The following is a 23,436-nucleotide window of genomic DNA, read 5'->3' on the forward strand; positions in this document are numbered from 1 at the left end:
GTTTCTAAATTGATGTCGTAAATAAACACATTTATTGCGATCAAAATAATGTACTAGTGATGTACACCATAAAAATGTTTTCAAAAAAGTCCGCAATAGTATATGTCTATCTTTTAGGAATAACCTACAATACGCATTTTTTATCCTTTACTCTAACGACAAAAAATGGCTTATTTTCGAAGCGATTTTAAGCAATACAGCATTAACCCTTATCCAATTAAAAACCTTATATACATTGTGCATTTAATATACATCAATATGGCCCTTTACAGCATGTAATTTAAATGAATATTTTTGAAGACATTACAGATTTAAACCGTAAGGACATAGCAGTTTGTATTGTCTAATGTCTGAAAAACTGTGAACGTTGTAAGACATTCTGTAGTATATTTAGTATCAGCATTGCACCCGTGCGAAGCTGGGGCGGGTCGCTAGTTGTTGATAAACAACCGTTATAGTCATACTATTATAAAGCTCATTTAAGTACTACTATCATGTCGTTAATAAATTATCGGTTAATAACCGATGTCATTTGTGTTATCTATAGCGCAACGCAAATAACGTACAAACGTTTACACGAAAGCGCTATAATGGGTGTAATTTACCAAAATAGGTATTTATCAGGAATTCGCCGTTTGACCCAAGAGCCGCTATTACTTTGTTGCGTTATTTTAAATACTTCAATAGCTAGTATTATTTTTCGATCTACGCTAAAGGGTGAATCAAAGAATATATGGAGATAATTATGTTTTTATATTAGGGCGGATGAGGCGCTCGAGGAGATTCATCGTTCGGGACTTGGACGGGCGACTGGTCTGGCGACCGGTCGGGCGACACGTCAGGCGAGGCGGCGTAGCGCGGCGGGTTGGCCCACGGGTCGTAGCCCAGCACCGACAGCATGGGCGCCAGCTCCGCCATGTCGGCACGCACGTCAGCCGGAATCTGGCCCACCCACTTGTCCAGCGCGTCGAGGTTCACCGGACGCACCACCTGGTCCGACGATCTCTCCACACTGCAGGCGAATATACATTATAATTACGTACATCAATGTAACGCAATAACATAAGCCAACAAATTATACATAAATCTTCTAAATATTATTTATAATTACAAACAGTACACTTGGAAGACACCTTTTAATATATATATTTATATTATATTATTTCCAATATTTTTCATATATATTGCCGTATTTTGTATAACGAAATATGTGTTATTATATATTTCTTTATGGGATTTTATATCATCCGAGCTCTTGTTTAAACGTACGAAATTTTAACCCGGAGTTGGTACCCAGAAGACAGGTTGCCTAGTATGGGGCCACTAGATATTTTGTGACTATGTTAATTTTTCATGTCAATAAATTTATTTTTATTTTTTAAACTGAAGATAGTGGCAGTAATATTCAAGTGATTTTATTGTAGGTTTAGTGCTGCTACAAATTATTATATAGTTAAAATAAATAATAAGTGTATCTAAATTGAGGGATATCAGGATGATAAATTATGAGCTTTAGCTTGTTCTAATTTATATTGCAGAGGACTTGAAAAAACAAATTGTTATTTTCTAACAATTTTCAGTCTTTCTAGGTCTGTTATATACAATATTATTTGTTATATCAAAAATTATATACTTGGACAGTGCGACTCCGTTAGGCTGATTGATGTATCGCTCGTGATGCAGCACGGCGTCGTCCCAGGGCAGGTCGAGGAAGCTCAGCACTCGGCGCATAGTGGTTTCGGGCGCCAGCACTAGCGCCTCGTAGCGCACCAGCAGGCAGCGTGTGGGGCCCAGTGTCTTACACTGCTGGTACATCAGCTCCACCGCATGGTTCCACTTGCTCAGACATTGCCGGTAGCTCGTCAGGTCGAACCCCGTTATCGTTACCTGTGCAGAGTTATTTATACAATCTGACATGTCATTACTGAATTATAACATGTATATTCATAAGAATAAATTCTTCATTACCTTTCGAGTAATTATAGAATGGACAGTGGCACGGCCGTCGCGCACCATAAACAAAAACTTAGCATTAGGAAAAAGTTCGAGCACATAGGTGCCCATCTTAAGAACTAGAGGATCCTTGTTACACAGACGCGGCGCGGGCTCGCCGTGACGCACTATCACTTCCAAGCAGAAAGCTGCGATCGCGTTATCGAGCACCGCCTTCGACACCCCCGCCTGTTCGAGCCGAACACTCTCCTTCTGGGAACGCATCCAGTGCTGGCGCATCTGCAATATTCTTGGCACGACTCGCGTTTCCTGCCCGCAACGGACATCAGGATGAGCGTCGAGCATAGCTCGCATCAAGGTGGTGCCCGATCGGGGTACCCCACCGATGAATATAAGTGGGAGTTCGCGGCCCTCGACTGGGGCGCCGACACCGCGCGTCGAGAGGCTCGTGACAGGTCCATGCCGGTCAGAGCCTCGCCACGCCCACAGCAGGAGTGCAGCCACGACCAGCGCCACCGCCAGCCGCACGCGTCCTCCGCGCCCCATGCGCTCCACCCACCACACTCTTATACTGAAAGAACAAAATATAAATGTATTTGTCTGTGCTTTACTTGATGACTTACTATATGCCATACTGTTTTCCAGGATATGTCAATCTCTGGCCCATATTCAATCACAGAAATACATTGATCCATTGCATTGTTAGCAAACTGTACAAATCTTATACTATAGCAAAGTATTATAATTAAACTCTAACATATAAAAATCTGTCATATAAGACCATGATGTAGGTTAATAAAGTCACATTTACCTGAGATAGGGAGCTGACCCAAGAGATTTGTTTTCAAAGCTTATGAAAAGTTTATCTATTGAAAAAACAATATAATTAAATTTAATTTTAATTATATTTTACATCTTAATGTTGCATTATCCATTTCTTTGTTACATTCCACTCATATCTTACAATACTATTTAATACTAAGTATAAAAAAAAAATTGTTACATGTTATTAATAGGTGTTTAATTTCAAATTAACTTACAAGTATTAAACTGGTTCCGTTAACGATTTAAGTCAAACTTTCAACAAATGAACCTAGTATACATGAAATACCTAAAATTAAATGACAATAAAACCTATGAAAATAAATAAGATATATTAAAATATGGCAAATACTATATTAAGTTGTTTTAAGAAAAGCCGGGCGTCGAACAATATTAATATTATTTGATAAGCTTCGAATACGGTACCAATATTTCTACTATTTTTCGAAATTTATAATCTTAATGTTTTATTAAATTTAGTTATAACATACTTACCTACATTAAAATGCGCTGTATGTTTTAAGTACTATTTGTTTTTCTTGCCAACACATCGCTTTGGCTAAAATTTTAGTACCTATATGGGAACTATTTAAGAACTTCAAAATCTATCAAATTTCGTATATTTTAAAAATAAAATATAATACGTTTACTTTAAACTGACACTAGATTTTTTTTAATGTATAATAATTTTAGTCTGTTTAGAGAAAATACAGCTCGAGTAGCTTTTAAAATTTACTTCTACTATTTTAACTTCAATTATTATTCCTGTCTTATTCAAACGTCAATAATATTTTGTCATATATTTTCAATTGTCAAAGAGTCTAGAATTGAGACTACAGGTACAAAAACATACGCTTAAATAGTCTCAACAACCACAGAACTAAATTAAAAAATACTCTGTGGTTAAATGTCAGAAGAAGAAAACTTGCCATACCCAAAATTTGAATAAATCTCGTATATTAAACTTTCCAAAGTATTTCAACTGTTGTTTTACGGTTCTCAATTGTTCGATTAAAAAAACTGTACCTACTGTATCCTTTATAACAATATAAAAAATGTTAATATTTAAAATATGATAAAATCAAATCAAAATATCCTTTATTCAAGTAAGCTTTTACAAGCACTTTTGAATCGTCATCTAACAAACTATATTAAGTAAAGCTACCACCGGTTCGGAATGTAGATTCTCCCGAGAAGAACCTGCAAGAAAATCAGTAGTTACTCTTTTTCAACATCTAAAAATACGGTGACAGTCATAGTCACAGTAATCATTTTTATGATTTAAGAACAAAACCATTACCTCCATTTTATTTTTGCACTATTTTATATGACTTACATATATTAATTACCATCCATAACCAATTAAGATGCTAAAAACACTTTAAGCAGTATTAGTAGTATTATCATTTAGTGAAATTAAAAAAACAGTTTTCATCAAAGGTCTTGAAAGACTTATTCCGAAAAAAGATTGACTCAGAAAGAAACCGTAAAACAAAAGTTGTACGGTGCGATTGCGATAGGTGGATAAAACTTATTGATTATTTTTTCAATTTATCTACTAATTCATATGAATAATGTTGCATAAAAATAAAAATTGTTGCATAAGATATAAAATAGAGTAGTTATTTACATTTATCAAAAATAATGTTTCGAAACTAGAGCTAACTAGTAACTTAGTAGCTGCCGATTAGCAGTCGCCAATTGCCAGTCCAGTCGGCAGCCGGCACTGACAATTATATTTTATAATCTAGATTTTGAGTAGTGGTAACTTTATTTCTGAATAAGACAAAACAATTTATTGAAAAAATTGAAATAAAGTGATATTTCAGTGTGATTTTTGTAAATATTATCTTTATGTGATTAAAGCGTTTGCAGAAATACATAATATGTAATAATTTAATTGTGATACTTTAAGCTTAAGGAAATACGTGCCGATTAAATATCTCATCTTTGCAAACATCAATCGTTTCTTCAATATGGCTGCCGCCGGACTACGTTTGTCACAGAGAACTGTTTATAGCGGCTTATACAGGGTTTACAGAAATTTTGTTAATGTAATTTATTGGGATATGTCAAATGTTTTAACTTATTTAAGCCGTTGTTAAAGTAATTATCATAACCCCTCTAAGAAGACTGAATATCAATATATATTAATATATATTATATCAAAACAAGGAATTGGCGTCCGAAAGTTAGTGCAGTGCTGTGAAAAAAATTGTGTTGATTTTTTATTTAAGTTAAGTAATTGTATTTGGATTCGTGTTTGGCCCGCGATGTCGCAGTATGAGCGGACGAAATGAGCCCGCCGTACCTATCGGAGCAACATCAACATTACCACTCATGGTAAATATAGCAAACGTTACATTTTCGATATTAATTTTATAAGTACTGTTAACTTTACGCCCGTAAGTTATACTAAAAGTTTATATATAAATAAAAAGTAAAAAATGATCATTAAATAAATTATATCTTCTCGGTATATATGAAGCATTTTATTATAAGGTATATTACATAAATAAACATTAGTAGTAGCTTGACTCAATGTATTTTTGTTCCCCATATCAATGACGAAATGTAACTTGATATTTTTGTTTATGTTATTTTCTTATATCAATTATTTCTATATGACATTTCTATATTAAAGAAAAAAGTGCTATTATAATTTATTGTAATTTTTATAAAAGCTTAGAAGGTTAAGCTATTACGATTAAGCTATTAATATTTTCGGAGTGCAAAAAGACAACTGTACAAGAAGTTAAAATTAGTATTCTCTGCAATAAAAACTAAAATTGTTCATCAACTTTTATAAGTTGGTCTGGTCTATGCAAGAAAGTTTTTATGTAAAAAAAAAAGATTAATAAAAGGTCAGTTTTAGTCTAGGTATTACTGCATTGGATGCTTTCCTCCCATATTCTCAGATACTATACCTAATCGTAGAACTAAATGAAATGGTACACCCTAGTTCTGCAGAATTTAATATTTACAACTGTTTAAAAATAAATAAAATGTAGGTATCAATATTACCTCCCTGTGTTGACTTCGTATGGGAAATTAGTTTTATTTTGTTAAGTAAATATTTTGTAATTAATCTGAATTTAAGGAGTGCATTGATATACACATGTACATAAATTACATTTATTAAGAGTAGCCTTTTCCTTATAATAATTTATTCTCCTTTTATTTCAAAATAATTTTTAGATTGACAATCGTAATCTTGTAATATAATAATAATATCTAATGCAGAATTGAATTTAACCTAAAAGTTAATTTTGAAGGATGCTACAAATATATTAGATGAATTATAATAAAAATTTCAAAGTATACTTTTTGCTTATTAGCTTATACTGATTTATATTAGCTATATGATTATATTGACTGTCTCATTGTTCTAGTGGCTAGGTATTAGTCTGAAAATTCTGTGGTCCTGTATTTAAACCCAGGCCAGATAAAAATTTACCGAGTTTTTCTGATAAAAAATTCTCAGAAACAACTTGGATTCTGGATCAACGAAGTGTGTACACTCTCAAAGCACATACATCAATTAGTTTTGTACCTGAATTCTACCTGGTTGTGTCGAATTTGTGGCTCCATCAAATTATGAGAGTAAGATCGAGAAGAGTAACCATGTCTGCACACACACTCATGCATTATAGTATGTCCTTCAGTCTAGTTTCACTTGAGATTGGCTTCTGTGGGCATAATTGGTCTGGACCACATGATCATTTTAAATATATATATATATATATATATTCTATCTTTATGTATCATTATCTTTATCAAATATGTAATTTAAGGGTAAATTTTTGCTTTACAAGCAAATTAATTTAAATGATTTGCTTACTAAGATAAGTGAAAAAGACACATTGTTTAACCTACTCTTCAAGACGGAACACTATAGTATACTATAGTATAGTAGGTTAGCCAGGGAAGTTACAGGTACAAGGAACATAAAAGCTTAGACTTCATAGTTGTTTCACATACTTCATAGTAAAAGGATTGGTTTATATCTCTTGCCAGTCCAAGATTTGTAGGCTGAAGATGAGTCATCATCTTATGTCAATCATGGCAGATGGTTTGCCTGTTTGCCCTTTATTTTCAAAAATTAAAAAAAAATTATTCTCTGTTATCAGAGTTACCTAACATTTGACTGCAACAAGTATAAGCTGTTAATAATTTTTTGTTGTAATATTCTTAACTAAGAGAAAGAGTACTTTTACCTAAACAATAAATTTAGAGTTAGTGAAATAAAAGACATAATTTTTAGGGCGTGGAACGCGGTAATAGTTGCGGCGGAGGTGGGGGCGGGGGTGGTGTCGGAGATGAGACGATCAACGGCGTGGCGGCGCCTGAGCGTGCTGATGAACCGCCGCGCAAGAGAACCAAACTACTCCCTACCGATGACGTTTCTACGCTCCGGAAGCGAGTACTCGAGTATAAACTACTCAGGCTGAAGAACCTGCGCGATAGGTAAGTTGTACTCTTCGTTTGTTGGTCGCGTCGAGGACGCGTCGCCGCTCTAGCGTCGCGCTCGGTTACAGGTTCACGGAGCAACTGAGCGAGCTGTACTTCCTTCAGGCGGGCGGTAACATGATGGATTATGCGGCGTGGCGAAAGAGACCCCCTGCTCCGCAGCTGGTAGCCTTCCTAGAAGCACGGCGACCTCCACCCGCTGCTCCACCGCCACCAGAGCCACCCCCCGTACCCGTTACACTGCCGCCTACCGTCGCCGTCATCACATCTTGCTCTCCACAAACGCCAGCTGTTCCCGTAGTCATAGCTCCTGTCACTTCCACTACTCCGGCCGCAGACGAAATGGTCGAAAAGGCCAAACAAGAAGCTTATGTTGCGGCTCGCGTAGCGGAGCTAGCTCGCGCGGGTCTTTGGACGGAGCGGCGCCTTCCACGTGTCCTTGAGCCTCCTCGTCCGAAGACACACTGGGACTACCTACTCGAAGAAATGGCATGGCTCGCACAGGACTTTGCACACGAACGCAAGTGGAAAAAACAAGCTGCCAAAAAGGTGATTTTATTACTTTTTTTAAAAAATAAGTTAAAATTATTGCATACTCAATTTTTTGAATCCATACCCCAAAAAGTCAGCTTTAAATAATTATATTTATAATCAACATTTTGGACGTGTCAAGTATATCATTTTAACCTATTCATATTCTTTTCAACATATTATTTTTTATTTTAGTGTGCTCGTGCTGTACAAAAATATTTTCAAGATAAAGCTGCAGCTGCTCAGAAAGCAGAGAAAGCCCAAGAATTACAATTAAAAAAAATTGCTGCTTTTGCAGCCAAAGAAATAAGAATGTTTTGGACTAATGTTGAAAAGGTAATCAATTTTATTTTATTAATTTTATCATATTTGTATAGGACACATTGTGGAAAATTTATTTGTATTTGGAAATCTATCAGAATTATGAAAACGTATTATAGTTTTATCCAAATGCACACATTGAGCCGAGATGGCCCAGTGGTTATAACGCGTGCATCTTAACCGATGATTTCGGGTTCAAACCTAGGCAGGCACCACTGAATTTTCATGTGCTTAATTTGTGTTTATAATTCATCTCGTGCTCGGCGGTGAAGGAAAACATCGTGAGGAAACCTGCATTTGTCTAATTTCAACGAAATTCTGCCACATGTGTATTCCACCAACCTTCATTGAAGCAGTGTGGTGGAATATGCTCCAAACCTTCTCCTCAAAGGGAGAGGAGGCCTTAGTCCAGCAGTGAGAAATTTACAGGCTGCTAATGTAATGTAAAAAATGCACACTTAACTTCTAATAAAAACCGATATAGTGAATTCATCATGTAATGTCATATTAATATCTCTTGCTTGTTACTAAATATATTGTATGGTTGTGAAGAGTAAGTAGTTAACAAAAGAGTATGATTTAAAAATTGAACTTTTAGCTTGGATTACCGAAATTGTTATTTTGTTTGAAAGCTTCTGATGTAGATTCAAGTGAATATATTAATTTACCAAATCACTAGGTTTCTTTTTTAATGTTCTTTCTCTTTTTTATTATAAATATACTAAGTCAAAAACAATATAAATTAATAATATTTTAAATCTCACATTTCAACACAACATTCATAATATGTTTGTAGAAATTCACCCAGCATTCTGCCTGATAATTTGTTATGACTAGTTAAACTCTGATATGATGTAAATTTTAAGACAATAATTATATTTTACTGTCAGTCCTAATAATGAAATAGACTAGTTTCTTCTGCGATCTGCGGGCTAATCGTAAATGTTCTGTGCAGTTGGTGGAATGGAAGCGCGTGCGACGTGTCGAGCGAGCGCGCAAGGAAGCTCTCGATGAGCAGTTAAGCTACATCGTGGACCGCACCGAGCGCTACTCGCGCCAGCTCGCCGCCAACCTGGGCGCGCCCGCCGCGCCCGCGCTCAGCCACGCGCCCGACACGCCGCCCTCCGACGACGAGTTCCAGCCGCGCGGGGACTCCGACGACGACGAGGAGACCATCGCCGCCGCCGAGCGGGAGGCTGCGGACGACGCCGCCGACCATCGGGACGAAATCGAGGCTCTCCGGCGAGAGTCGCATCTCGATCTCGGGGATCTTTTGCCGCCCGGCTATTTACCCGCACACTCGCCTCCGCCCTCTGACTACGGTCCCGACGATGATTCCGCCGACGACGAAGATACCATCGCCGAACAGGAGCAGAACGAGCGACCCGAGGACGCTGCTGCCGAAATTGCAGCGCTTAAGGACGAGGCCGATCTCGATATAAACGAACTAGTTCGGCGCTATGCGGGTGCAGCCCTGCCGGTGACGGAAACTAGCGAACACTCTTCGGACACGGAGGTAGATTCGGATGACGACGATAATTCCGAATCTGCTAGTGTGGGGTCCTCTGCGTCGGAGCAGCTCGAAGCTTTAATGGAGACGAAAGAGGCGAGCACGATGGAAGGATTGGAAGAAGGTGACGGCGCGGACGGTGCGGAAGGGGCGGACGGGGCGGACGGCGAGCAACGCGTGGAGGCGGCCGCGTCGTTGGCGGCGACGCTGCAGCCGACGGGGAACACACTGTCGGAAACTGTGGTGGGCACGCCGGTCCCGAGACTTCTGCGACATTCACTGCGCGAATATCAACACGTGGGTTTGCATTGGTTAGCCACCATGCATACGCGGCGTCTCAATGGAATTTTGGCCGACGAGATGGGCCTCGGCAAGACCATCCAAACGATCGCGTTGCTAGCGCATCTCGCTCTCGAACACCACGACTGGGGGCCGCATCTCGTCGTCGCGCCTACGTCAGTTGTACTAAATTGGGAGATAGAATTCAAAAAGTGGTGTCCGTCTTTTAAGATTCTCACATATTATGGCACGATAAAGGAACGAAAACTAAAGCGAGTCGGTTGGACAAAAGCGAACTCTTTTCATGTGTGCATAACGTCTTACAAGCTTGTGGTGCAGGACCATCAAAGTTTTCGTAGAAAAAAATGGAAATATCTCATTCTCGACGAAGCTCAAAATATAAAAAACTTCAAATCTCAGAGGTGGCAGATGTTACTGAATTTTCAAACAGAAAGGTAAAAAATTTAGGTAACTCTCTTGATCATATTTTATATTCTCGATCTCGATTAGGTCGAACTTTCTCTTTAGAAACTTACCTATATATAAAATGGAACAACACGGTAGCGATACGCGATTATGTGCAGGCGACTGTTGCTGACGGGCACACCGCTGCAGAACAGCCTGCTGGAGCTGTGGTCGCTGATGCACTTCCTGATGCCGGACGTGTTCGCGTCTCACACGGAGTTCCGCGAGTGGTTCGCGCCCGTGGCCGGCATCGCCGACGGCTCGCACCGCTACAGCGACGCGCTCGTGCGCCGTCTGCATGAGGCACGTCGCATCCATCTATCTCGCTTTACGCTAATATTTTGAATCATAAATTTTAACTATTTTTTTTAACGCCGTGTACCCATAATCAAAGAAGATTTGCCCCTCGGAATGTACCTTTAATTCCATTGACTGATTATTTTAAATACATTTAAAACTTAACATAAAACTGGCACTTGCCCTCGACAATAAAAACATAAAGGTAAATATAGACGTTCCGATTATTTTTATTGAGTAAAATTATTGTATGCAGGTACTTCGGCCATTCCTGTTGCGGCGACTCAAGGCGGATGTGGAGCGACAGATGCCGCGGAAATATGAGCACGTCTTGCTTTGTCGCCTGTCCAAGCGGCAACGCTTCCTTTACGACGACTTTATGTCACGTGCTAAGTAAGAAAGTTTGTTAAGTTTTTAAGCAATTAAATTCTAATATATTTTAGAAATAAGCAGAATAGCCTCAAACTTTTTGATTAACAAATAATTTTGTATAGAACAAAGGAGTGCCTCGTGTCTGGCAATCTACTGAGCGTGATCAACGTGCTTATGCAGCTTCGAAAGGTGTGCAACCACCCCGACCTCTTTGAGCCTCGGCCCGTGGCTTCGCCGCTGCAGTTGACTGCGCTGCGGTACCGCATACCGGCGCTCACTCTTATCACTGATATCGTGGATAGAGTGCAATTCTCCGCTCGCCTCGGCGGAGATCTCGCTTCGCTCGAGGTTGAGGGCGCGGGTGCTTTTGCCGCACATCGTGCGAGACATCTCGCTCCGCCGCGCCGACTCGTCGAGGAACTGCCCGACACGCCACGAGTGGTGCCACCTCGCCCGCCTCCCGCGGCTTTACGGTTGCACCTTCGACTGGTTCCGAGAACGCCGCCGACTCTGCGCGTGCCCCCCGCCGCGCCACTCGTAGCTTCGGGTCCCGTCCACGCGTCTACGGCTCGCGCGACTGTCAACGCTGCCCCGCCGCCCGCCACAGCGCAAACCGCGCGAGGCGCGAGCGCACGTCTGGACATGCACCGCCGCTCTTGTCTGCGTCGCCTCGCTACGGTCAACGAGCGTCGCTGCTGGCGTCTACCACTGTTCGGAGCGGACTTGCGAGAGGCCGTGTGCGCGGGACCGCCGGCTGTTCCTCCCCGAAATCTGAACGTTCTTTTAGATGAAATGCATGACATTATCGATAGGTAAGTAATATATGAAAAGTTATTTCTTACCGTTCGTGTTTCTGATCACTGTACTTTATTGGAGTTAAAATGTTAATATTAGATTAACACTTTAACTCCAATAAAGTACAGTGAAGGTCTCAATCCTTTTTTATATATTTATGTAAATTGAATACATATATTATTTACATATCTATGCTTTTTCTAGAAAAAAATATGTTAATTTATGTCCTTATGTTAAGCTACATTTCAACAAATAAAAGCAAAAATGTAGCCTACTCTGCAGCCTACAGAAAATTAATTAAAAAAAAAAAACTGGATTGCATTTTTGCATTAGCAGCCTGTAAATTTAGGGCTTAAGGCCTCCTCTCTCTTTGAGAAGTCAAAAAAAAGAATTAACTTTATAAATGTATTACTACGATTACAGTAGATTGCATACGTTCATTAATTGGATAATTTGTAGATTTGGAATATGCTGGGCGTCGTGCCGCGCGTCCGCGGTGCAGGTGGCGAGCGGCGCGGGCGCGGTGTGCGGCGCGGCGGGCGCGCGCGACTGGCGCCGCCGCGTCGCCGCCGTGGAGTCGGCTGCGCTGGCGCCCGCGCGGGCCGTGCTGGCGCTGCTGCACGCCCCCGCCTCCCGACACGCCGTCGCCTTCCCGCACCCGCGTCTGCTACAATACGACTGCGGTACTTACGTATTTCTTAACCATCCATCATTATATTTATTAATATATATATTATCTCTTTTGGCAACATTTTAACGAATTCGTTTTGTAGGTAAACTCCAGACGTTGGACGGTCTGCTGCGGCGATTGAGGGCGGGTGGCCACCGTGTGTTGATATTCACACAGATGACGCGAGTGCTGGACGTCCTGGAAGGTTTTCTATCGATGCACGGTCACACGTACCTGAGACTCGACGGTGCGACGAAGGTCGATCAGCGACAACCTCTGGTCGATCGATTCAACGGCGATCCTCGAATTTTCGCTTTCATTCTTTCGACCAGGAGCGGTGGCGTCGGGCTTAACCTAACGGGCGCCGATTCTGTAGTTTTTTATGATTCGGACTGGAACCCAACGATGGACGCACAGGCACAAGATCGCTGTCATCGTATCGGTCAAACTAGAGACGTTCACGTGTATAGACTCGTGACTGCCGCTACCGTCGAGGAAAATATCTTACGCAAAGCGGAACAGAAGCGAACTCTCGGTCACTTGGCTATCGAAGATGGGCATTTCACTACGTCCTATTTGCGTGCCGTAAGTAGCTCGTTGTATGCAATTTACGTTATATAATTATACAAATAAATATATATATATATATACATACTATAAAAATAATCGTATGTGCATTTTAAGGCAAATATCAAGGAATTATTCGGTGCTGAGGCGGAAGCCGTGAGCGACGGTGGAGACGGTGACGCGGCAGAGGGCGGCGAGCTCGAGTCGGCGTTGGCGGCGGCCGAGGACGAGGCGGACGCGGCCGCGGCGCAGGCTGCGCGCGCCGAGGCGCAGGGCGACCTGGCGGAGTTCGACGAGACCTTGCCCCTCGACGACGAGGCGCGCGACCGCTCGCACGCCGCGTCGCCGCGCGGCTCGCACGAGGACCCCGATGCGGGAGAGTTTGCTGTACTGATGAAACAGGTGTGTGATTATGTCGCGTCATTGTGTATACAGGTCGCGGCTAAACTCTCGTGCTCATAACTCGGTTTTCCATCTTCATTTAAAAATTGTTAAATATTTTTATTAACAAAATTATATGACTGATACATACCTACTATCAAATATTGACTTTTCGTGAAGGCGCCGGCAACTTTGGGAATTTAGGTGTATGTCCCCTGTGCTGTAGTTGCATTGGCTGACTCGCCCTTCAAACTGAAACGTAACAATACAGTATGTCACGAGTGAGTAGTACCTTCTCAGACGGGGTTACATTAAGCTCTTCCACCTAGTAAATTCACGTATTTCATGTGTCTTCCTACCGATTTTAATGTATAGGTTGTTTTTTTTAGCTCACACCAGTGGAGAAGTATGCTATGCGACTTGTCGAAACTAGCGAGGCGGCTACGGAGGCAGAACGAGCCGCACTCGGTGAGATGCGACGTCAGTTACGAGAATGGGAGCAGGCACGTCGTGCGCTTCGAGACGAACCCGCTAGCATGGAACCCGAAGCAGAGCCGGATCCCGAATTGACTTACAGTCGCGAGGACTCGCGCGCCAAGGTGCGTGCCCGCCGTCGACGTCGAGCGCGCCTCGCCACGAAGTCACCGCCAGCGCCGCCGCCGCCGCCGTCTCCGCCGCCCTCCCCGCCCGCGCCCCCGACCGACGAGCAGGTCCCGCCCGCTCCGGAAGCCAGCTCGGCCCCCGTGACCGCGGCGGGTGCCCCGCGCACTCGGTCGCGCGGCACGGTGCACATTAACCTATGGACTTTGGACGAGGCGGGCGCGGAGGGTGGCGGTGGACGGCGACGGGCGCTCCGTAACGGCACCCTCGATTCGTGGCTCGCGGGCGCCCCCGATAGACAGAACAATAAATGATTTGACACTATGTACACTTGCGTTTTTATATTTCTGACGTTCGACGTTTTGGTGCCGCTCGATACTCGTCCGTAAATGCTTGACCTCGCTCTCGGCTCGGTGTTCTCGCGAGAAGCCACCAAAACGGCGACACCGCCCGCGAACGTCAGGGATATAAGGCGTGCAAGCATTTACGGGCGAGACCGAGCGGCGCGCCCCCGCCCCGCAGCCGCCCGGTGCCGCCCGGTGCCGCCCGGTACCGCCCGCGCCTTCATTTCGGAATGCATTGCGTTTTAAATTAATTTTATAAAATTTTAAAGAGAAGTTCATAATTCTGGAAATGATGCAAAAGATTGCCAGTTCATTTTAATAGAATGATTTTATAAATATAGGAAATAAATAAAAAAAAATTGATAAATTAAATTGAATCTTACAAATTGGATATTAGATTTGTAGATTCTAAATGTAGATTATGAATATATTCACATAGATTAAATACAGATAGTTTTGGTCAAATAATTAAGAGCGACGTGTTTATGTATAGGGCAACTTTTTTTCTTATCATTTCGATAGTCTTATCATAGCGACCGTTTCGACCGTTCTGAGTTGTCGCCGTACCGCAACGCAACATTTTATAATGTTGTCTATTCAATTAGTTCCAATATGGCACTGGAATCGTGAAAGCTTCATTATAAATTTAATATACTTGTGAAACTTCATCAACTATTTAATTACGTAAACTAATAAATAACGTCAAAATTAAACGTAATAAGTTTAGATTTAGCTAAGTATAAATAATGTGAGTATGAGACTAGTGGATTTAATGAATCTTAAAAAAAATCATATCTTTTCAAAATTAAGTGTCCCTATACCACCTATACCTCGCATCTACATCTTGGTGCGTGGCGCGATACATAGGTCACAATAACTGTAGATGTGCCTGGAACATCGAGTCTTGATTATTAGTACTTGCTTGATTAGTGTAGTGCTTATAGTGAATCTTTCCTAATTATTTGATCACAACTGTATTTATGTATGTGAAATCATCGTCAGATTCAAATTGGAAAATCGATATTAAATAACGTTCTTATTATCACTGAATGCCAAAAAAACTGAAAAGAAAACATTAATAAAAGAAAAAAGGGCACTGCTCACATAAAATACATCTATTTAATAGCAGTGTGTTCTTTAACAATAATAATTTATTTATTTGGATTAATTTTGAATATGGTGTATTAAAAGTAATAAACACGTAACGTACAATAACGTACAATTAGCTAATATTTCTATTTGTCATTTTTATTTATGGGGGTGAGTGTATTATTTATATAAAGTTATAATATTTTTAGTTGTTAATATAATCGAATCTTGTTTTTTTTTAAATAATTTCGTTTACAGATGTGGGTGAGTGGAAACGGCGTCATAGAGCGAATGCCGGTGAGTAAGGAATCTGAAATAATGCATCAACACATTTCTCTCTAGTAAAGGTTTTCGCTTAATTCCATCGCCTTTACAGATTTGGTGCCCGCCCACACCACCTTCCAGCGACGGCGACGTGTACTGCGAGAGCTGGGCGCGTCCGCTGTACCGTCGCGGCGCCGCCTCCGACGCCTTGCTCCCGCCCGTGCGCTGGCGTGAAACACGTGCCCCACGTTCCCCTCGGCGCGCGCGTCCCGCCCCCCGCGCCGCTCACGCGCCCCCTTCGCTGTTCGAACGAGCCGGCCCGCGGCCCAGGCCCCGCGTGAGACCCCCGCCCACCCCCGCACGCGAACACGCTGCTCCGCCGCCGGACTGGGCTCCCTGTGAGGACGCTGCGCTGCGTCGTGCTCTACGCTTGCAACGTCTGCCACCCGAGCCGCCCGCTGCTCATGCTCCCAACTGGGATTGGCTGTCGGACCTCGTGAATGAGACGGCGCGCGCCTACCGTTCACCGCGTGCCTGTCGCGACCGTCACGACGCGCTCGCCGATCCCGAGCGCGCGCGTCGTAAGCATCGCAAGCCGCCACCCGCGCGACGCCGACCCGACGATGATGCTCCACGTCCGCCGCTTCAACGGCTCGACGCGATGCGCGATGCAGCCGAACGACGTCGTGCCGCACCTAAGCGGCGCCTCGACGACGCCGCCCACCACAACCCCAAACATGCAGCGCTGCTCGCCGATCACGGGGTCGATTACGACGTGCCACCGACTCCAATGGAGGTGGCCATGAGACGCGCTGAGCGTATAGCGAAAGAAAAAATGAAAGCCGGCGCCAGTGGCTCGGCTTCCGCTAATGCGACACAATCGACACCGACCGTTACACCGGCGCCCACTGCGCAGCCGCAACGTATCGTGGTGGCCGCGCACAGTGCACAGGCAGCGCTGGCTAGTGCCGCTGCCGTCGGTAAAGCGGAAGCGGTGAGACGTGCGCGTGTTTCTGGAGAATCGCCACGTGTCGTTGCGCCACCCGCTGCTCAGCTGCTTTACCGTCAACAGTCTCTCGCTGCGCGACATCATCTAAAGATATTGCATCACCCTTCACCACCCCAATCGCAGGTATTTTATTAGGAGCTTATTCATTATCTTTATTACAAATGATATGCTTCAACGAATTAACTATTTCTATAACGTTTCACTTATGATGGCTTTGCAGAGCGGGTCGACGAGCGCGAGTGTGGTGACGGAGGGGGGCGCGGGCGGCGCGGCGCTGCGCACTCTGCAGCTGCAACAGCTGGCGCTGCGCCGCGGGTCGGCTCGCGCTCCGCCGCCGCACGTGGTGCTGGCGCACCTGGCGCCGCCCGCCCACCACGCGCCCGCCGCACCCGCTCCCGCGCTGGCGCCGCACCCGTCGCAGAGCGCGCAGCCGCCGCAGCACCAGCACCCATCCGATGCGCAACAATAAAATATTTAAATAAATGTTGTTTTTTTTTAAATTTAATTAATAGTTAATTTCTTAGTTAATTCATTCAGCTCTAATAGCAAAAGAAAAAAAAATATTAACCTTTCATATTGTCATATATACTTTGATTTATTTGATGCACAAATTTTTAAATATGTAAATAGATCACTCGGTTACTTTTGTTCATTGAGCTTTTAACCGAGCCCCGGGGGTAGCAAGGCACAGGTTGGGCAGCGGATGCGTATAGGACAACGACGCCGCACTCTCCGATCCGCCCCTAAGATGGCGACACTTGTGTTTAGTGTGTAAAAATCTCATGCACTTGAAATTTCTAAATCGTGCAAATGTTTTGTACACCGAAATATATCTTCGGTTTTATTACCAATATTTTTGTTTATCTTTTTTCCTACTTCCATTGGAACAGGCTATAAGTAACGTGAGACTACGCTGCTAGTAGTCGCGAGTCGCCGCCGTGAGTCAGTTCTACACGTGTAAGCTACTTAATCGAATAGATCAGCATTTTATCAATTTCATATTAGAATAAAATAATTATTTTTAGCATCCAATATCTGCATCTAGAAAATGAGCATTGTCTCTTAGAAATATGCTATATTATATATATAGAGACTAAGGTAGCGGTGATCACCCTTTTAGACCACCAAATGGTCCAAATTTACGCGTGAACATCTTAATTGGACCGAAGAGCAATGGGCCTCCATATTGTTTACCGAAGTGTTATACATGTTTAAATGGTGCAGACGGTTGCAAAATAGTATCGCCGACGTGGGGAGGGTTACATTGAGGTTTGAGGAGCGTGTTCCTTTTGGAGGCGGTTGACTTGGTGTGTGGGGTGGCATTTTAATGATCGTGCGAACGGAACTTGTATTCATTACCACGGTTTGTCAAAAGAGGCGAAAATTTTACTGTAATGCAATATAATACTCGACCTCATGCCGCTGCACATGTTCCATAATATTGCGAAAAGGTTGAGATACGTACCATGAATTAACTAACTCGCAGCCCGGATCTTAATTCCATGGAGCATGTCGTGGACAGTTTTAAAAAAGCAGTATATGCAAAAAAATCCTATGCTCACAGCACTGGAAGGACTTAGAACAGCGATTTTACAAGAATGGAAGAATATTCCGAAGACCGTTTAATAACCCTAATCAAATCTATGCTGAACCGATTAGAATCTATAATAAGGGCACGTGTAGGCAGAGCACCTTATTAAAAGGAAAAAAAAACCACCTGTGCATAAACTTATTTTTTTATTGTAAAAATCCCTTTTATAATCAATAAACCAACCAAAACCAAATCTCGTTACATTCATCGTTTTTGTCCAAAAAAAATTAATGTATTTTTTCAGCATACAAATATACACCTAAGGATATGGATACTAGGCTGTTATGAAGTTAAAAAAAACCGAATTATAGGTTTCAATTTAATATTCTTTTTCTGTATTTTCAAAGATATCTTGAAAATTGATGCCGTTTATGAGACCTTCAGTGTATACTCTGTCCCAACCATAAGAGGAGAAAAGCCAAATAAACATTTGAGAGTAAATTGACACGATATCATTGTTCGAGAGCTTTATTAATCTATGATATTCAAAATGGATTTGCGAAAAAATTGCGTTTTGAACGTCCACGAAATTGTTATTGTAATTTTGTAAGTAAAATTGAAGTCAAAAATAAAAGGCAAAGAAAATATGATAGTAGACAAAAAAGAACGTAAAAATTATGAGGACACGTTACTTCGATTTAAGTCCATTATCAATTTATTTGGTGTAAAGGTAAACCTGAAAAGGCTTAAAACACTATACCCTGTCAAACTAATTAATAACTTTGCAGTTGCCTCTAAAACATACTTGTTGCGGATTGCGTAAATATAACTTTTAAAGGAGTGAAAAATAAATGTAAACGGCCTATTCTTCTTCCCTTATTTAATCTTATTCATTACTTCTCGCATACATTATTTTTTTGATCACAATATTTGTCATCCGTTTGAGTAATGTGATATGTGTTTGCTGCAAATGAATTAGTCGAAAAACATCGTTATATACATAGTTTAAACATTATAGGAAAATCTACATCTACTCAAATATAAATTAAACAATTCTAAATACCTATATATTTTGGAAAGAAACTAAAGATTTGATAATGTGGCTTTTGTAAAACGTGCTTTGTAAATTAAACAACCAAATAAATATTTTATGGTTATTCAATTCAAATTATTATATAAATATAAATTGATTTGAAAGTCGAAATTCGAAGATGCCCATTGATGAAGATGAACACTGGTGTTGTAAGAAATATTAACCATTTACATTGCCAATAAAAACCCCCTGTGCACTTGTTACGCTGGCTCACTCAACCTTCAAACCGGAACACAACCATACTAAGTATTGCTGTTTGGCGTTGGAACCTACCCAGTCCAGTCAAATTGTAGTATTTATTCCTTGAAGCTTCTCGTTCAACTCACTGAAATTTTGACATGTCTGTAAAAAACATTAACTTAAAAACCACATAACTGCCAACAACTGAATAATAATTTTGCAGAAACAGTCTGATTTCTTCCAAGCGATCAACAAAACATTCAATTACGTTCTCGTGACACATTCAATGGATACTATTATACATCAGTAAATCATTATATGTACACCGAGTTCACTTCATCCAACAAAACATCGAATTTTCGCTTGTTAAAATTCTACGAGACAAGGTTGACTATTTTTGTGACAAGGCTTGCTGGTGAATGATGAGGAGTTCAAGAATCGAAAATCTTATTAATATTCGCCTGTTCGAAATGAACTATATTTTATATGTTTGCTGAACATCAGCAGATTTTCGCTGGACTTCGAGCTTCTCGTCTTCCTGGAAGACGTGGCCCACACTGACTGTTTTTTTTTTTCATTTTAAAATATAATATATAAAAATAATCTATATAGTGGTTTTTTTTATCCTATTTACTGCAATCCAGCTGGCCCTGCTCCGTGCTCGATCAGAGAGAGTACTTCTTCGAACGCTAACATTGGTTACCACGATCTTTTTACTATCGCTTGGCGTATGTTATCCATCCGCTAAGCGTTACTAAAAAGGTTTCTGTCGGGTTCGATAGATACAATGATCGCATCGAATTATCATTCTAACATGTACTCGTATGTACTTACGAAGCCGACTGTACCCGAAAACTTCGTAACGTAGAATCACTCGCGTTCGGCACCAATGGCACGTCAGCTATTAATGGCACCGCATCCCTGTATTAGAAGGACTTATACTTGTCAATAAAACAACAAATATTTTTTTATGATTTGATTGTGGAAAAAATATTTAATAAGCAGTTCACACTTGGTGAGTACATGTACATCGACGTTCGATATGGATGAGGCGCAGTGAAGACACCAGGCGTGTGAATGGCTCAAGAACGTCGGCAAGTGCGAGTGTGAGGGGACGCATAACTTCGCGGAGCGCGCTAGCCGTTTGTGTTGCGAATACTAAAGGCGGCTGCACTATCGCGTTAAAAGCTACTGCTAAAGTCGGTTTCAGCAACTGATCCGACGCGGCCTGTAGAGCACCCGTCATTACGCTGCGCACTCCCAATAATATGCACCTAAAAGATGAATGAATGAATGAAAGAAAAATGACTTTCAAATGATGAAAGTTTTTGCGAAATTGCTTATTTTATAATAACAGTCACATTCTAGCAACAGTGGACAAAATATTTGTGCTTTGTAATCGAATTGTAATATATGTACTCGTAGGTAGGACGTGGAAAGCCCTATTCAAATAGGAGAAATAATTACCTCTAACAGTTTCCTTAACGATGAATCTCAATTCCTTATTGGCCCTAGTCGATGGCCTAGGCAGTTACCTATCTTACATATATACCTCTAAAGCTGGAATAGTCAATCGGGGAGTCGAATTATTGCAATTCTGCCCAATCAACCATTCTAGCTTCATAGACATCTTCACTACCTAATGGATAATCTATGTATGTATGAGATTATGGAAATTTAATTTGTAAATGAAACAAAAAAATTGTATCACTAAAAGTTTTCCAAATTATTGAAAAGTAAAGAAGCCTTAAACCTTTCAATCTGCAATACTATCGCAACCGGTACGGCAATCAGAACGCGCGGCACGGCTAGTAGCTCAGACAGCAAGGCAGTGGCGGGTCGCCGGAGGTATCGAGCCGCACGCTCCACGTGCGTTATTCCTGTGGCGTCCCGTGCACACAGATATTCATTGGTCTTTTCAAAGTGGTATACCTCAATGCGGTCGGGTCCTTGATCTGAAGTATACTATGTATAAAAATAGTTACAAAATAATTTATTAAAATGCGTTTAAAAATAGTCTGCTCTTACCACTGTCAAATAATTCTAGACCTTGCCTTTTTGTATCGCACATTTTTTTCCAAAAGTAAGTCCTTGTTTTTTTCTAAAATGTAGTTTTTACGTTATCATTATATTATCAGTATGTAAACAATTACTTACTTGGTGGTATAATAAATCAAAGAGGTTATCAGGTAGGCATAATTTTACCTCGTTTCTGTCTTTGCCCTGTAGGACTGTATTAGCATACTTTCCGTCTGCCATGTCACCAGGGAACGGCGTACCGACTTGTTTGCCCGTATCGATCAGTGATCGGGCTTTGTCCCAACTTTGTTTAAATAATAGAATACTATTTAGAACCGACTTCTATTAAATATGAAATTGCCAATAACTAAGTGCCAATGACTAACGATTGCTGATGTAGTGCAGCAAAGGCCGGGCAAGCTAACAAAACTGTAGCCGGGACGGTGTTGTTTTCGCCACCTTGCTATTGAGAACAAAATAAATAATCGCTGAGAAATATTACGAGTAATGAGTTTTCTTAGCGGCAAACTAAATACGACAATAACACTACAAACACAATGATATATAAGTTTTTGTAGAATTTACAGAAATTGCGACAATGTTAGGTGCAATCATCGTATTATCGAATTCAGTTGTAAGTAATCATTTGTAAAACGTTAAAAAAGTATCCTCAAAATATTTATGTCAATTTCGGTTTGTATATTAGGTCATCATGTATGTTTATAGATGTACTTCAGTTTAGATATTTAATGTAATTTAGAAGAAACCGTTGTTTTGCACGGAAATACAGCGGTGGGGCTGGAGGCAGCAGGCAGGCGCGTTCCTACCCTCCCCTTCTGTTTCTGCACTACCACCTGTCAAAACGACCACATTAGTGTGTTTTATGCAATATTATATATAATCGATATGAAAATAATTAATACATATACTTTTACGTAAGAAGCAGATTGATCGCATATAGATGGTGGTGAAGACGGTAGAGTCGGCGCGTCGCCAGCAGCCAATGCAACACTTGCATGGCTTTGGCTGCATTCAGTAAGCGCACGACTAGAGCTCAACGGTTCTGCTTCTGTAAATAATACAGGTACCACTAATATTCAACTCAAACATGATTCCACACATATATCATTCAAAGATACTCGTACCTAAACGAATGTTGGCGATCTCGTTTTCTCTTGCTTCAACTCCTCTATTTACTGTTAAGTGACCACGAGGCGAAATGTATGGTTTTGTAATATTTGTCATTTTCATCGTAAGATTCGAATGACATCTGTGATTTATAAAAGTACATATAAAGTACAGAAACATAAACCGACATTGACGAAATTGAAAAAAAAAACAATACAATTGGTATAATTTGTGATTGATTGCAAAGAGGTTTAACTTTTACAGCATCTATTATTATTAGTATTTTATTATTATATTATGTTATTGGGCTGATTTTACGTAGTTATTCAATTTACATGTATTTATTATTAAATGAGGCTGAGCTTAAAGCCAAGGAGGACGAGGAGAAGGAGCTCGCCTTTGAGCGTACCCTGCGTACTCCTGCCACGAGTGTGGTGCGCCAGTCGACACGGCGTACCACACCCTGAGTGAGTGTGCTGCGTGGGGGCCCCAGAGGCACTCCCCGGCGGCGACTATGGGCGGAGATCTCTCGCTACCGAGCATTTCGTTGACGATGCTCGGCAGCGAGACGTGCTGGTCGGAGATGCGCTCCTCCTGCGAAAACGAGATGTCGCAGAAGGAAGTCGCGGAGCGAGAGCGGGAGCGGGAAGAGGATGCCGCTGCAGACCCGCGCCGCCGAAGACGACCGGGGAGGAGGAAGAAGCGCTACGCGCAACTTCTCCCCCCGCCTCAATAGGCGTCGCAGG

General features: G+C 41.6%; 3 protein-coding genes and 1 long non-coding RNA gene across 5 annotated transcripts; 1 reads left to right on the forward strand and 3 right to left on the reverse strand.

Annotated features, from left to right (window-relative positions):
* Window positions 1-734: 734 nt before the first annotated feature.
* Window positions 735-3,627, reverse strand: Tpst (Tyrosylprotein sulfotransferase). 2 transcript variants are annotated; one of them, XM_026645807.2, is made up of 4 exons: window positions 3,271-3,627; window positions 1,969-2,524; window positions 1,634-1,887; window positions 735-1,012 (listed from the first exon to the last, which is right to left on the reverse strand). In XM_026645807.2, exons 2-4 carry the CDS (start codon window positions 2,497-2,499, stop codon window positions 757-759), a joined length of 1,041 nt encoding a protein of 346 aa, XP_026501592.1. In that variant the 5' UTR covers window positions 2,500-2,524; window positions 3,271-3,627; the 3' UTR covers window positions 735-756. The 2 variants fall into 2 exon arrangements, with proteins under 2 accessions (XP_026501592.1, XP_064071652.1); XM_064215582.1 differs by lacking the exon at window positions 3,271-3,627 and adding an exon at window positions 2,765-2,859.
* An 882-nt stretch (window positions 3,628-4,509) lies between these two features.
* Window positions 4,510-17,226, forward strand: LOC113404783 (helicase domino). The gene is made up of 15 exons (XM_026645805.2): window positions 4,510-5,118; window positions 7,040-7,242; window positions 7,314-7,794; window positions 7,972-8,112; window positions 9,053-10,341; window positions 10,471-10,654; window positions 10,905-11,041; window positions 11,143-11,832; window positions 12,275-12,498; window positions 12,589-13,070; window positions 13,170-13,454; window positions 13,823-14,032; window positions 15,725-15,763; window positions 15,843-16,862; window positions 16,960-17,226. Exons 1-15 carry the CDS (start codon window positions 5,059-5,061, stop codon window positions 17,206-17,208), a joined length of 5,694 nt encoding a protein of 1,897 aa, XP_026501590.2. The 5' UTR covers window positions 4,510-5,058; the 3' UTR covers window positions 17,209-17,226.
* Window positions 17,227-20,546: 3,320 nt separating this feature from the next.
* On the reverse strand, window positions 20,547-22,028 carry LOC135193390 (uncharacterized). Its single transcript, XM_064215662.1, has 5 exons — window positions 21,949-22,028; window positions 21,749-21,866; window positions 21,572-21,644; window positions 21,297-21,498; window positions 20,547-20,817 (listed from the first exon to the last, which is right to left on the reverse strand). Exons 2-5 carry the CDS (start codon window positions 21,800-21,802, stop codon window positions 20,550-20,552), a joined length of 597 nt encoding a protein of 198 aa, XP_064071732.1. The 5' UTR covers window positions 21,803-21,866; window positions 21,949-22,028; the 3' UTR covers window positions 20,547-20,549.
* A 247-nt stretch (window positions 22,029-22,275) lies between these two features.
* LOC135193402 (uncharacterized) lies at window positions 22,276-22,828 on the reverse strand. The gene is made up of 3 exons (XR_010309216.1): window positions 22,708-22,828; window positions 22,492-22,631; window positions 22,276-22,416 (listed from the first exon to the last, which is right to left on the reverse strand). It is a non-coding gene; the product is annotated as an uncharacterized LOC135193402 (long non-coding RNA).
* Between the last annotated feature and the right edge of the window lie 608 nt (window positions 22,829-23,436).

The sequence above is a fragment of the Vanessa tameamea genome, chromosome 8 (genome assembly GCF_037043105.1).
Source record: "Vanessa tameamea isolate UH-Manoa-2023 chromosome 8, ilVanTame1 primary haplotype, whole genome shotgun sequence".
Taxonomy (NCBI): Eukaryota; Metazoa; Arthropoda; class Insecta; order Lepidoptera; family Nymphalidae; genus Vanessa; species Vanessa tameamea.

Coding starts and splice junctions, on each gene's coding strand:
- Tpst (XM_026645807.2), bottom strand. CDS start 2,499: ATGGGGCGCGGAGGACGCGTGCGGCTGGCGGTGGCGCTGGTCGTGGCT. Junction 1,888..1,968: donor ATTCTATAATTACTCGAAAG/GTAATGAAGAAT, acceptor AACTCTGCACAG/GTAACGATAACGGGGTTCGA. Junction 1,013..1,633: donor AACGGAGTCGCACTGTCCAA/GTATATAATTTT, acceptor ATTCGCCTGCAG/TGTGGAGAGATCGTCGGACC.
- LOC113404783 (XM_026645805.2), top strand. CDS start 5,059: ATGAGCGGACGAAATGAGCCCGCCGTACCTATCGGAGCAACATCAACA. Junction 7,795..7,971: donor AAAAACAAGCTGCCAAAAAG/GTGATTTTATTA, acceptor TTTTTATTTTAG/TGTGCTCGTGCTGTACAAAA. Junction 10,655..10,904: donor TCGTGCGCCGTCTGCATGAG/GCACGTCGCATC, acceptor TATTGTATGCAG/GTACTTCGGCCATTCCTGTT.
- LOC135193390 (XM_064215662.1), bottom strand. CDS start 21,802: ATGGCAGACGGAAAGTATGCTAATACAGTCCTACAGGGCAAAGACAGA. Junction 21,499..21,571: donor TCTAGAATTATTTGACAGTG/GTAAGAGCAGAC, acceptor AGTATACTTCAG/ATCAAGGACCCGACCGCATT. Junction 20,818..21,296: donor ATAGTATTGCAGATTGAAAG/GTTTAAGGCTTC, acceptor TTCATCTTTTAG/GTGCATATTATTGGGAGTGC.